Raw genomic sequence first — 13,329 nt, 5'->3', positions numbered from 1 at the left:
TACTTTTGCATGAAGAGACTATATAATTATTAATTTCTTCTTATGAAGCTGATTATTATTCAGGTCTTTCTGGTGCGACTGTGAATATTTTGGGAGAGATCAGTATCCTCTTTCCCCCAGGTTGCTGAGTCAGATTGCCTTTCTGAAAATTATGCCCTCACAAACCAGCAATGTAAAGTGATATAAACTTTGAATTGTGGCATTAGAAACCTCCAAGAAGATCATCTCCACAATGAAAAAACTTGAAAAGAACACTCATAATTGTATTTGGCTTAACATAAAGAGAATAATTTAAGGGAAACCTGTATTTTTCAAAGCCAACACAAACATGTGAATAGGGAATGCTTTCAGTATGCAGTCTCTGTGACATTCTTATTCGTTTCAGTATATTAGACCATCTGTAAAATATTTACCTGACTAGTGTGGCTCTCCCTGTGCCTTTGATTTGATGAGCTCGCTGTAGTGCTGGCCGACAGTCTTGAATATTCATTTTCCTCTGGTAAACCTAAAGCAGAATAATACTAACTTATAGCCTGACATTTATATAGTGCCAGACTTTCAGCCAGAGATTGAAAACGCTTGACATTTTTTACTAGATGAGTACAAAAGACATAAATATGATGACATATTGCTATACCCAGGGTTACTGAAATTTTCCAAGAGATAAATTATTGTTATTACTTATCAGCTACTGTTGGTGTATGTGCCACTTTACAGAGAGAACAATGATGCTGGAAAAGCTTACACCAACCAGGGATTCTCCCTATGTCAGAGGAATCCCTGGTTCCCTTGTAGAACAATTTCCATCCCCTTTGTGCCACTGGAACAGTGCAAAGGGGACAGAGCAGAGGGCCAAGACCTGGCTCTAAATGCATTTCCCAAGCTCATGTAGGAAGTCTGTGGAAGAGCTGGGCTTAGCACCTGGATCTCCTGAGCCCCGATCCAGTGTCTTCACCATAAGAACATCCTTTCCTTCAGAATCAAGCTCTAAATGATGTTTGTACACTGCACTCTTTGCAAATTGTTGTGTATTGTACATAAAATGCATGAAATCTTTAAAGAAATAATCAGAGGTCCAAAATGTAATAAAGCATAAACTAAAATGAGAACTTGTAATGCATTGAGTTTTTTGCTTGTATAAATGGCCCGGGAACCGTGCTGTCTTGCAAACTTCTACTTGTCCAATCATCAGAGGTGATTTTTTTAAACAGATGAAAAACAACTGTTTTGTATGTGGATATTATTTTTTGTGAAACAGAGATAATAGATAAATTATCAGAATTTTTAAAAAAATTAGCTAATATTCTACACTCTATATTGACATCACACCAGTTCTATACTGATGCCTCTTCAGTGATTTAAGGTGAGTTATTCCTGATTTATCTCGGTCCATATGATTAAAGAATCATCCACATTCTTTAAATGTATAATGCTATTTTGAGTGGGCACTGTAAGAACTAATGTGAAATACTGGTGTGATTGAAGAACATCATCAAAATAAACTAAAAATATTTTCTTAGCCACTACTGTTTTTTTTCTTTAAATAATATTGTAGTATATCCTTCCACATTAGGACACTCTTAAAGGATAACCTTGATCTAAGTCCCAGGCATCAGTGATTCATCTGTTTATTTCTATGTAAGGTACTTAGATAAGATGTCTTATCAAATAAGCAGAGTTTCCATGTACACTGAAGTTCAAAGAAGTACGTCAGCATGGACATGGAAAGCAGAGAGCTGGTGGAGTTTGGAAAGATAAATGGAGTTGTAGATTACATTCTGAAAGGTTTCCTTTACATACACTTGGGTAAATATTAGGACACCACAGCTGTGCACTGAATAAGACCTTTGCTTAATTCATCACAAAGTTGGAAATATCAGTTTAGCAGGTGCACAACCATTAGAACAAAAGTTGCTTAAATCAGAGAATCAGGTTTGAGGACAAATCATGGTCTCTGGGTTGGGTTTTATTGAGGAGCTTCTGGTTTAACCCAAATTAACACCAGTTTAACAAAAGCATCCAGCTTTGTTTCCTTCCAAACACTTTGATAGGCACTAAATTCAAAAATATGAAACCCAGAAGTATAACCTATACAGGTTGTCACCTATATTTCCTGAGACTTTCTTGCCCTAGTTTTCTGGTTAGTATAGCTCTCTTTTCGCTCTCAACACAGCCTTCTTCTATGCCAGGGTTTCTCAACCAGGGGAAAGCGGGGGTCACATAAAACTTTCTAGGGCAGTGCAGCGAGCCTTCTCACTCACTCACTCACGAGGTCACAATGCCACTGATTCAAATTTGGCCCAGTCACCTTTCCTTCTTGATGGAGGAGTGCCTCGGCCAAATTTCAGTGAGTCGTGTTATGAGCTAGTATGCACGGTTGCAATGCTCATTAGCACTCTTCAATGATGAAATTGAGAAATACTTCCCTGAAAATATTGTGCGATATTAAAGTATGTGCTTTTAAAGGTTTCCTAGCCTGTTCACAGTTAGACAGCAGGATCAAAGGAGTGCTTTATTTAAAGTAGAATCCCCTTTATTGGAATCAATGTATTAATGGCCCTGGTTCATCTAGATTGCATTGGGAAGTCTCATTTTGGGGGAGGGTGTTCCAAGTAAAAAAAAAAAAAAGGTTGGGGAGAGTGTGATTCAAAAAAAGGTAGAGACCCCCTGTCACATGGCATTGATTCTAAGGCCTTGACTCCACTGGAAAGGGTTTTTTTCTTATAGCAATACTGGTAAACCCCCCATAGTAGAGATTCAGCTTATAGCAGCAAGAGAGTGCTTTTGCTGTTATAGCTTTTACCAGTTCCCTGAATAAAATAAGCTATGCTGGCAAAAAGACATCTTAGCTGATATAACTGAATTTACAGTAGGGCTTTTGCTAGCATAGTTATGTCGGTTAGAGATGTGAGTTTTTTCACACTCCTAATCACACAGCTATGTTGGCAAATCCTTTAAGTATAGAGCAGGCCTAAATAAGCAACCGTTGGAGCTGCCACTGAATCCTGGTTGGAAATTAATACTTGAAATGACAAGCTATTGTTTAGCTTAGGCTATGTCTTCACTGCAGAGTTAACTCGAGTTATCTACACTTGAGTTAACTTCTCTCAAGCTAGCCTACCTCAAGAGTGGCCACACTGCAAAATAACACTTCAACCTGCGATAGCAGCACAGAGTGGTTGTGTCAGCAGCTGATGAATTGTGCTAATTTGAATGCTAGCCTACACTGCCTGATGAGCCAGCCAACTTGAATTAACACCACCACTATGCTTGAGTTAATGTGTTTTGTGTGTGGCTAGGACTTGAATTAGGGGCGACACTTGTGTTATAACTCAAGTTAGCTCTGCAGCAAAGACAGAGTGGCCTCTTCCTAGGGACAGTGGTGGGGCAGACTGCAACATAGTTTGGGGATTTGTCTCTCAAATTCACAAAAAGACCTGTATGTTCCCATCCAGTATAGTCAGTTTATTTCATAGTGGTTATAGCTAATCATTTTTCTTAATTTGTTATTCCCAGCTCTCTTCTACCACATTTTAATTAATATTTGGAAGGGATGAACAGTAAATTTCCATGCACTCAGAGTCTATCAAGTCCATACACTGGAGTCTATCAAGATCCTGGATATATTAGCCCACTCTTCAGTACTTGAGCGCTTTCTTCCATGAACTCTGCTTTTTTATTGTTAGGATCTGGCACTTTTCAGCTGTAGGCCATAAAGTGCTAGATGGAATTTCTGCTTATTGTCTGTGTGTTTTAGAAACACTTATGTGGTTCTTCCTGTTAAACTAAAACTATGGTAGGTCTGGAGGGTTAGTGCTTTAGGAAATGTCACAGTTCTGTTGTGGCACTCTGCTTTTCCATGCTGTTACTGCAAACACTGAAGGAAGACAAACTAAGGAGGAAGAGGATTACAATATATAAAAATGAAAAACTTCCATTAAAATTCCATACTAATTCAACTTAGCTTCTGAATGTGATACAGCATTCGTCTGTTAGGAGGTTGTGCCAGCCAACTTTTTAGCTGCTTAGGAATGGTTTTCTAAAGAATTCATCAGATTCTTTCAGAAGTAAGATTAAAGTCTTGCAAAATGATTGTTCTTTTCAGTATAATAACTTTAAATTTCTTTTATTATACTACATGCTTCAGAGGAGTGGTACGGTCACTTCACTCTTCATGACAGCAAAGGACAAGATTTTATTTAAGAAATTGCTTCAGTATTTGCTTAAATGAGTAATGTATTAATCTGGATTTCTACTTCTAACTATGGAAATCAGACTGCTGGTACATCTCAGTACTTGGTAGTTTTATCATCTAAATATCATATATTTAATCATGCATTTCATGCCAAAAATTCCACAAAGTTAGCAGAGTTTGATGAGCAGTAAAAGAAAAGAGTAAGTCTATACTTTAAAATGGGATAAATCTTATGGGCATGTTTTCAAATGTCATCATTCTCTAAAGATGCCCAAGAAAAGACAGACTTTAAAACATTTAAGAAGCTAAGCTCTCATAACTGAAGGACTTTTCTACTTTTTTTTTAAAAAAATAGATCATCTTTGGAACCCTGGATTCCTTTAATCCTTCTTCTGAAGTGCTCCAGAGGATTTTCCCATTTGTTAACTGATGTAACCATCATTACTAGGGCTGGCTGGAAAACAAGAATTCTGTTTTGTAAAAAAAAATAAGGTTTTGGAATTTGGTTTCATTCCAGTATGGAACAAAACTGAGACCTTTCCATTTTTTTCATGAAAGATCAGAAAGAGAGGCCCACCCATCAGACCCTGTAATAGCCAAGAACTTGGGCACTCATCACTGATTCAGAGCAGAGATTGAAATATGTGTATCCCACCTCCCAGGTAAGTGTCATAAGCCACGGGCTATTCTCTGGTGGGATGGGTCTCTCATTCTCTCCTGTTGGAGCTGTTCCATCTTGTATATATAATCATGTATTCATTGGACCAGTATGCTAGAGATGAACTCTGTGGATTAGGGGTTAGGGTACTCACATAGGATGTGGGAGACCCATGCTCATGTCCCTGCTCTAGAGCTTAGAGCTTCCACATCTCTCCTGATTAACATTCTATCAAAACTGATCTGTTTCTGCAAAAATTCTCAGTTTCAGCAAATCAGCATTTTTGAACGAACAAAATGGTTGGAAAATTCCCAATCCTCTCTAATCATTACACTTTCTGGTCACACTGTATATTAAAGTTCTATTTATTAATCATTTTAAAAGGGTTGATAAATTATTCATAGATGTTATAAGCATGTTACCAATGTGAGTAGTATGGGTTATTGATATTATAGAATAGAAATTATAAATGGCTACAAGCAAACTCTTGACCTGTTAGATTCTGTAACAACTGATTAGCTATTTATGAGAGAAACTCTTAATCATTTATTAACCCTTTATAAACTATTCAGACATGTAAATTTAATATATAAAATGTAACTTAATTTCTTAACTGTCAATAGTAAGCAATCCCTTCAGGACATTAGAAAATACTACTAAAACCCTAGATAGATAAGAATTTAAAGCCCAGTCCACACATAGATTTTGTACCAGTATAACTATTTTGGCGCAGGGTGTGATATATTTATATCAGGAAATATTTATACTGATACAACTTCCAGTGTGGATACAGTTATACCGGCATAGAGGTGCCTTACAGTGGTATAGTATGTCCCTCTTTCCATATGGGAATGGGCTACACTGGTATAAGCATCTTTATACTGATATAATTGTGTCCACACTAAGGGGGTTGTACTGATTTAACTGTCAGGTACAACTTTTGTGTGTAGACAAGTCCTAAATAGATTAAAATCAATGGGTTTTAGGGCAATTAGTGCCTTGGAGGACCTGGCCATCACTTCCTAGGTGCTTGTAAATTTGTATTGTTTCTTCAGTGCCACTTACAACCACACATTACTCAGCTTTCATTAGCAGGAAAACCTGTACCAAGAGAAGAGTATGTTTTCCATTTTCAATCCACTTTACATTGATTAGAAGATCAGAAGTCTGAATTCTCAGTTGCCCAGGCCACTTATATGAGCTAGTGAGCTAACTACAAATTCCTCGACAAAGGCAATTCTGTGTCATTCACGCTCAGTTATTATTGGAGACAGGCTTACTAACTCATAAATACAAAGTTAAGCCAGTTTTTGATGGATATTTTGCAATTCAAAACATTCTAGAGTTTGACTATATCTTAAAAAACTCATTCAGAAAACCACTTAAGCAATTTTATGTTAGAATGTTTTTAGATTAAAAACCGCTTACCATTTGAGACTGAATTTCCATTTTCAGCAGTTACGGAACTGGACAGTGGATTAGACGATTGAGTTCCATGGTTGTTTGCATTTTTATCTTGGGTTTCTGATCCAACTTCTGATGTGGTGGGATCTTCCCTGCTTGTCAAGTTCATATTAGTTTCAACACCTGATATAAATAAACAGCCTGTCAGCTTTTCACTGAATAGTGTATCTCTCTCTCTCTCACACACACACACACACACACACACACACACACACACACACACACACACACACACACACACACACACACACACACACACACACACACACAGAGTAACCTGGTATCTACTAATCAAATTGCATTTTAAAATGAATTTTAAGTAAACACTAAACCCACTAGAAAAAAAATTTCAGGCAAAGACAATAATGAAATGCAATCTAAAGTTTATAATAGCAAAGAATTAACTGGGTTTCATTTGTGCTGTTTCTTTTCATACATATATCAGTTTACAAAATCAAAAACAAGTGTTCCTCCTTCTACAATGCATGATAATCTCTTGCTCTGAAAATTCTTGGCAAATATACTGCCTATATTTTAGATTCTATTCTATTCTATATAGGTTCTTATACTGTCCTTACTACTGTAATATCTCAGTAAAATGTGCTAGTGCATTAAGTGATGTGACTAATAACGGTCACATGTGGTTTTGTCTTTCTCTCACATTCTCCCAGGAGGAGAATTTAGGTGACCTTTCGCACAAACTCAAATGAATGGCAAATACCCGTTTTCTGCCATGACAGTTCTTTAAGAATTATTCCTCCTAAGATAACCAAGAAAAATGCACGAAAGTCCATCATCTTAAAAAAGTAGACACAGAACTGTCACAGACATAGTTTTGAGACTGTCCCTCTAATTTCATTCTAATGTCTTACATCCTGTATATAAGGCTCCACTGCCTAGCACCTTTTGTAGCCATTGACAACTGTGCAAAGGAGGTATAAGTACTGCCAGATCAGAATGGTAGCCTTGCTGACCTAATGTGGACGATGACAGCTGGTGCAAGGCAGTGAAGAATCAGGTGTCTTATCTTTGTCATTCTGCTTTTTCCACCCTTGTCTGCAGAAACAAACATACGTACTGCCTTGAAATAGTGTCAAGGCTCTGGATGGGAACTCAAGATAACTGGGTTCAATTGCTGCCACAAACATTTTACGTGCTTATGAGCAAGTCATTTAATCCATCTGTGCTTCAGTTCCCTCTGCAAAGTGGGGATAAGAATAGTTACATTTCCTTGTCTCACTGTCTTGTATGTTTAGACTGTAAGCTCTTCAGGGCAGGGACTATTCCTACTATGGGCTTGTACAGCGGCATTGTACTGATCTTGGATTTGATCCTTTTGATGCTACCATAATAACAACCACCATCATCAGAGAGCAAAATAAGTGTACATTGTTAAAGTGTAACATCAGAATCCTCCTTAAGGCAAATCCCAAAATGACACGGACTCTTTACAGATTGAGCCCCACCCAGAGTGATCTCCAGCTAGGTCCATAAGACAGCCTGGCTCTGACAGTTTAACACAATTCTAAAGCCCTGGGGTATGGATCCATGCCTTTCCAAAGATACTTTCATTTCTCCCCAAAAGACAAATAATGTCTATAACACGTGTGCACATTGAACCCCTATGCAAAGGGAAGGGAAAACTGAATTTAAATTAACTCTCTGTTCATCAGCTACGTCTCCTGCACCCTCTCATATTAGCTGATTTAGGAAAAGAGCTAGAGCCTCAGCAGAGTCTGACTTGGCACACAGTACAACATTAAAGAATGTGAAGTAAATGCTTGACTTAGCCTTGGTAGTAGCAGGCTAGCTGTAAAGTACAGCTACATATTATAGCTTATATAAAATTTGCCTGAAAGAGAAACTCCACAAATCTTTAGTGGGAAATAGTCAGTACAGTTGCCTATAGATCATCATAAACCACCTACGTAATTACTATGCCTCCTATTACATAAAAAGTAGAAAGTCATTGAATAGGGTCCTTCTTTTTCTTGATACCCAGAAGATTTATTGAGTGCCCCCAAAATCTGCAATTCATATGAGAAATTCAAGTTGACAGTGGATTTTTGTATATCTATTTTGCAAATTTTTTTTCTTTCAGAGACACATATATGTCTCCTTTGACTAATGCAGTACCCTTGAAAAAGAGGATTTTTTGTTTTGTTTTATATTTTAAGGTTGAAATGCTGAAAAGCATTATGGACAGTTATTATCCAGTTAAATGGATAGTCTACTACCACCTTTAACTAGAAGAAGAAAACGGTGGACAGATATGAAGTATATCTGGGACAGACATCTTTAGATACAAATTAACTGTTCCATGTGCTCCATTCACGGTAGCAAATGCATGCCTTTAATTGCTAACAGGGCAAATATTAAAGAGAAACTACAGAGATACAATTCCTAGGCCTTGTATACACTGGCAGTGGTGTGGATAGTACGTGTAGAAACACACCACAGTGAAAAGCAGGCTGTGTCCATACTGTGATGTGCAGCTATACGTGGCAGTGAGAGGCATTGACTCCCCAAAACCAGAGCCTTTCCCCACTGCTGGAGCTTTTCTCTGTGACCGGGAAAGGCTCCAGCAGCGGGAAAACAGCAGGATAATACACTGCTAAAAATAGCGGTGTAGACATGGGAGGCACTGCTTGGGCATGTAGAGAGCCACGTAGGGTTTATACCCTAAGATTCTGGCATGTTTTTACTCTACTCACTAAGCAGTGTCTCACCGTCTACACTGTTATTTATACCCATGCTCGGCGTCTGTATTCTACACACTGCCGTAAGTTTAGACATAGCTAGTGCGAACCACATTGGTATTTGAAATAGTTCTGTCTTCTCTACCAGAAGCCTAGGTGAGGGGAAGCAAATCTAGATTTCACCTCATAGAAGTCTGGGTTATATAACTGAACTTATGTTTATTTTATATATGTAGGGCATTTCTACTTCTCAGTACTAGGTTCCAGTGATCCAATAGAAAAACACCACCGCGTATATTGGCTGATTGCTAGTAATGGGAATAAAACCCTACAGTGAACAGCTATAGTGCATAAATATTGGACATATATTGTTGACTTATTTCCTGCTCTGTGGAATTAGGTGAGTTTTCTAAATAAGGTCATTCTGTGGATAGCATAACAAATTGATCTCTATTTTTTTCAAAACATATTTATTACATAAGCTGTTGCATTGTGTAGTGGCATCTTGAGATAAGTATACTGCACATCATGCACAATTAAATATTAGCTTGAAACTCACTTGAACTTCACAACATCCTGATACACTCCTACAGTAATTTGGAAACTACTTTCTATATATAGTACTATCAACTTTCCTCTGTCCGGTATCCCTGACACAAACATACTTGTGCACCGTTCCTCCACCCCTGTCAACGTTCTAAAAATGTCAACAAAAATTCTTTAAGAGAAAAGAATAAAAAAAAAAAATGGCTTCTAAAGCTGTCATGCTGCTAGTCAGCACTATTGAGTGTTGGCTGTTTGTTCAAACTCACTCTGTTGCTCTCACCATAAGTACATTGCAACAGAGATTGGCAGTGTCTTAACTTGATAATGAATAAACAAAAGCTTATGTGAAGAGTGATACTGACACTGATATTGGGAGAAGCCAGTAAGGGTGAAAGCATGACAATAGGCAGTTTATGGTAGGCAGGCAGGCAGGATCAGAGGCTTCAAGAGTGGAAGATTTTAAACGGAAAACTTCCCAGGTCCTGTGATGAATAAGAATATTTTGAACATTATTAGACTTTGCCAGGAATATGATGGAGTGTTTAATTCTCATAGTCAAATTCTGCTCTGACTTACACCTGGCAAAATCTCACTGAAGTCAAAGAGATTGAATGGGTTGTAAATTGGGGCACAATTAGGCCATTACTTGTGGCATGGTGGAGAGTCAGAAACATTGTCACACTCTGTTTATCTGTAAACCACTGGAGTATTTTTTTCAAATGTAACAAATACGATACACAGTAGAGTCAACTCATGAATCCCCCATTCACCTGTTATGTTCCGAGTTCCTGGAAGAGATGATGTTTAGAGCTCATGACATAATCATGAGACAGTGAGTGTAATAAAGACACTCGCTCTCATACTGGGGAAAAAAAGTTTGATTATGCCAATCATGGAAATGATTAACTACTACTGTTTCTTTTCTTCTCTTTCTTTATGTGAATTCCTATGAATCAAAATACCAGGGGGCTAAATGATCCTTCTCTCTTTGACAAAGAAAAAATGTCCCTATTTTAGTTGAGCTGTAAATATTCAAAATATTCTGTTATAAAACATGTATCTCTTTGTATGAGCACAAATGTGAATTTCCATACACTATATTTGTTTTATGAGTAGGAACATACTTAAATTAATATTGTTACCATCAGCTTATATAGCTAGTCACACATCCTTCATGGAAAATGGATGAACAGAACCTACCTATCGGGTCCAATTGGCCTGCAGACACAAGTTGTATATTGACACATATTGAAAGACTATATGGTAATTAAGTGAGAAAATAAATTAAATCTGCTCTCCCACTTAAATAAACTTAGAGACATAATTTAGCTCAAATGTAAGTGTCAACATGTACACGGATTTCCACAAAATATCATTATGCTAGCAAGATTCACATACTCATGTCTTAGCCAATTGATTGTCTTTTTCTATTTCTGAATCCATATCTTTCCTGCAGAACTACTCCCTCGTGGAATGACTGCCTATTTCTCCCTCTAGCTCTCTCTTTAAAAAAATACCTCTACCTTCCTTCCCATAACTCACCTGCCTCTTCCAATTTTTTGTCTTTCCATGGCAGTGGTTCTTGAGTTCAGAGCTCTTTTACAGACTGATCCAAAGCCCAGTGAAAACAATCGAAGGCTCCTATTGATTTTAATGGGTCAGGTTCATACTTCCCCTGCACGATTGGTGCAGTGTCGCCAAAGTGCAATGAGAGCTGTAATATGGGTCATTAGGGATAAGCTTTCAGTACCCACTGCCACAGCTCAGAAAGAAAAGAAAAATCTGCCTCTGAGGACAGGTCTACACTACCACTTAAGTCGATCTAACTTATGTTGCTCAGAGGTGTAAACCTGCTCCTCTCCCGAGCGACGCAAGTTACAGCGACCTAAGCGCTGACCACACCAGCTCTATACGGCAGGAGATGCTGTCCTGCTGACATAGCTACTGCCTCTCACGGAGGTGGAGGAATTGTGAGGACTCTCCCGTCGACATACAGCGCCTTCACCAGACACGCTACAGCAGTGTAGCTGCAACAATGCAGCTGCACCAATGTAGCACTTCTAGTGTAGACCTGTCCTCAGGTGCAGAAGGTCAAGAAAGACTAACATCATTTAAAAAAAAAGAAAAGAAGAATTAAAATAAATGGGATTAGTAGTTTATGCTGAAAACTGTTTCTCTTTTAATAGAAAATGGCCAATGTCCAGTAATGCTTTCAGTCTGCAGATTCAACCATAACAGCCAAAAGTCATTTCATCTTTCAACCCTGTGGAGTAATGGCTACCCACTAAAACCTTATCTCTCTCTCTCAACATATATTAGAGTATATCTAGCAATTTGATACTGGAAGAGCATTATTTCCTTATGTGCCAAGATCATCATGGCCTACTGAAACACAGTACAGTAAGCTGTAGAGAAATGAGCCATCCTATTACCATTTTTATCTGACCTTGAAAATATTAAGAAAATAATGTAACCCAAGAAGAAAACTACTAAAGAATAAGTATGGCTGTGGTTGAGCTAAGTAAAGGCATGGAGAATATAGAACATATAATGGTGAAATGCTCAACGCAGGAGGCAGAAGTTCTCTCTCTCTACCAAAAATATCATTTAATGCTGATATTAAAATGCCCTACTCTATCCCATGTTTCAGTGGGGAGGATGTTTGATGAGACCGGCTAAGGGAAAAGCAACCTGAGTCCTGAGAGGAGGAGAGGGAAAGGAAGGGTCAAGCTTGTCTCTTTCACAGCCTTCCTCCTCCCAGAATGTACATGGAAGTTATGCATTGGCCATGCTCTGAGGGGAAAGAAGATTAATTCAAATGGCTCCAGCCCTTTGCTGAATATAAATCTCTCACAGGAATGCAGCAGCCATCCTGCTGCTGTTGCTGCCCAGCCCTAGATTCGAGGTGTACTTTGAACTGTGTTTCCAGTTTGGGGAACTGTTTCCCCTCAGGGCAAGACTGACAAGGTGTCAAGCAGTGGTTTGTTTTTGTTTGCCTTGGCACTCTGGAGGCCCATTTTCAGGCTAGGAAGGTGTAATGACAGAAATGTTGTAAATGTATAAGCGTAATTTCATTGCAACGTGTGGCCAGTGTCCAGTGCAATGAGAGGCTCAGTGGGGCCAACTGCCAGAAGTGAACATAAGAAAGAGACTCAGAAGATAACTGGAGGATGCTATCAGCTTGTATGAAATAGGGAAGATCTTTAAGGCTTTTCAGACTGATATATACCTGATGCAAACCCTGAATAATGTAAAGCCAGGGACTGAGGTTGGGATGCAGAGTCTGTTGCAGAGGGTATAGGGAAACAGGACTTTTGAATGTCTGTCTCTTCTGTGGTGGTTCATAGGGCTTCTGATGTAAAAAACTGCTGAGCCATATGTCTAGATCTCGATGGGCAGTGGAACTTACTCTTAGGGACAGGCATGTACATCCCCAGCGAGTAGAGGGTAGCTCTGAGTCCTTAAAGGCATGGAGGGACTCGTCTGTCTTCTGGTTCAAGAGGTGTGATTCATCAAAGGGGAAGTCCTCAGTGTTATTCTGGATCTCCCTAGGGAGCCTATCGCATGGAGCCATGACTCCCTGCACATAAAAATGGCAGTAGCCATAGCTCTAGAGGAGGTATCAGCAGCCTGCAGATTGAAGAGCAGACCTGGCTATCAGTTTGCCGTTGTCTATCAGAGATTGAAAACGAGCTCTGTCATGCTGCGGAATGCTGTCAGTACACTCTGCAAAATAGACGTAGCTCAGGAAATCATATTTAGCCATT

General features: G+C 38.7%; 1 protein-coding gene across 3 annotated transcripts in view; it reads right to left on the bottom strand.

The window, feature by feature from the left end:
* The window catches only part of MYO16 (myosin XVI), a 588,255-nt gene that overhangs the window by 23,997 nt on the left and 550,929 nt on the right, over window positions 1-13,329 (bottom strand). For all 3 annotated transcript variants that reach the window (XM_054013071.1, XM_054013089.1, XM_054013080.1), the window contains 2 exons: window positions 6,282-6,440; window positions 414-505 (listed from right to left, as the gene is read on the bottom strand). In XM_054013071.1, coding sequence (XP_053869046.1) covers window positions 414-505; window positions 6,282-6,440 — 251 coding nt within the window. The remainder of the gene's footprint in view (window positions 1-413; window positions 506-6,281; window positions 6,441-13,329) is intronic.

This window comes from Malaclemys terrapin, chromosome 1, assembly GCF_027887155.1.
Source record: "Malaclemys terrapin pileata isolate rMalTer1 chromosome 1, rMalTer1.hap1, whole genome shotgun sequence".
Classification (NCBI taxonomy): Eukaryota; Metazoa; Chordata; order Testudines; family Emydidae; genus Malaclemys; species Malaclemys terrapin.
The sequence above is the reverse complement of the archived record's forward strand: the minus strand, read 5'-3'. Positions and strand labels throughout refer to the sequence as shown.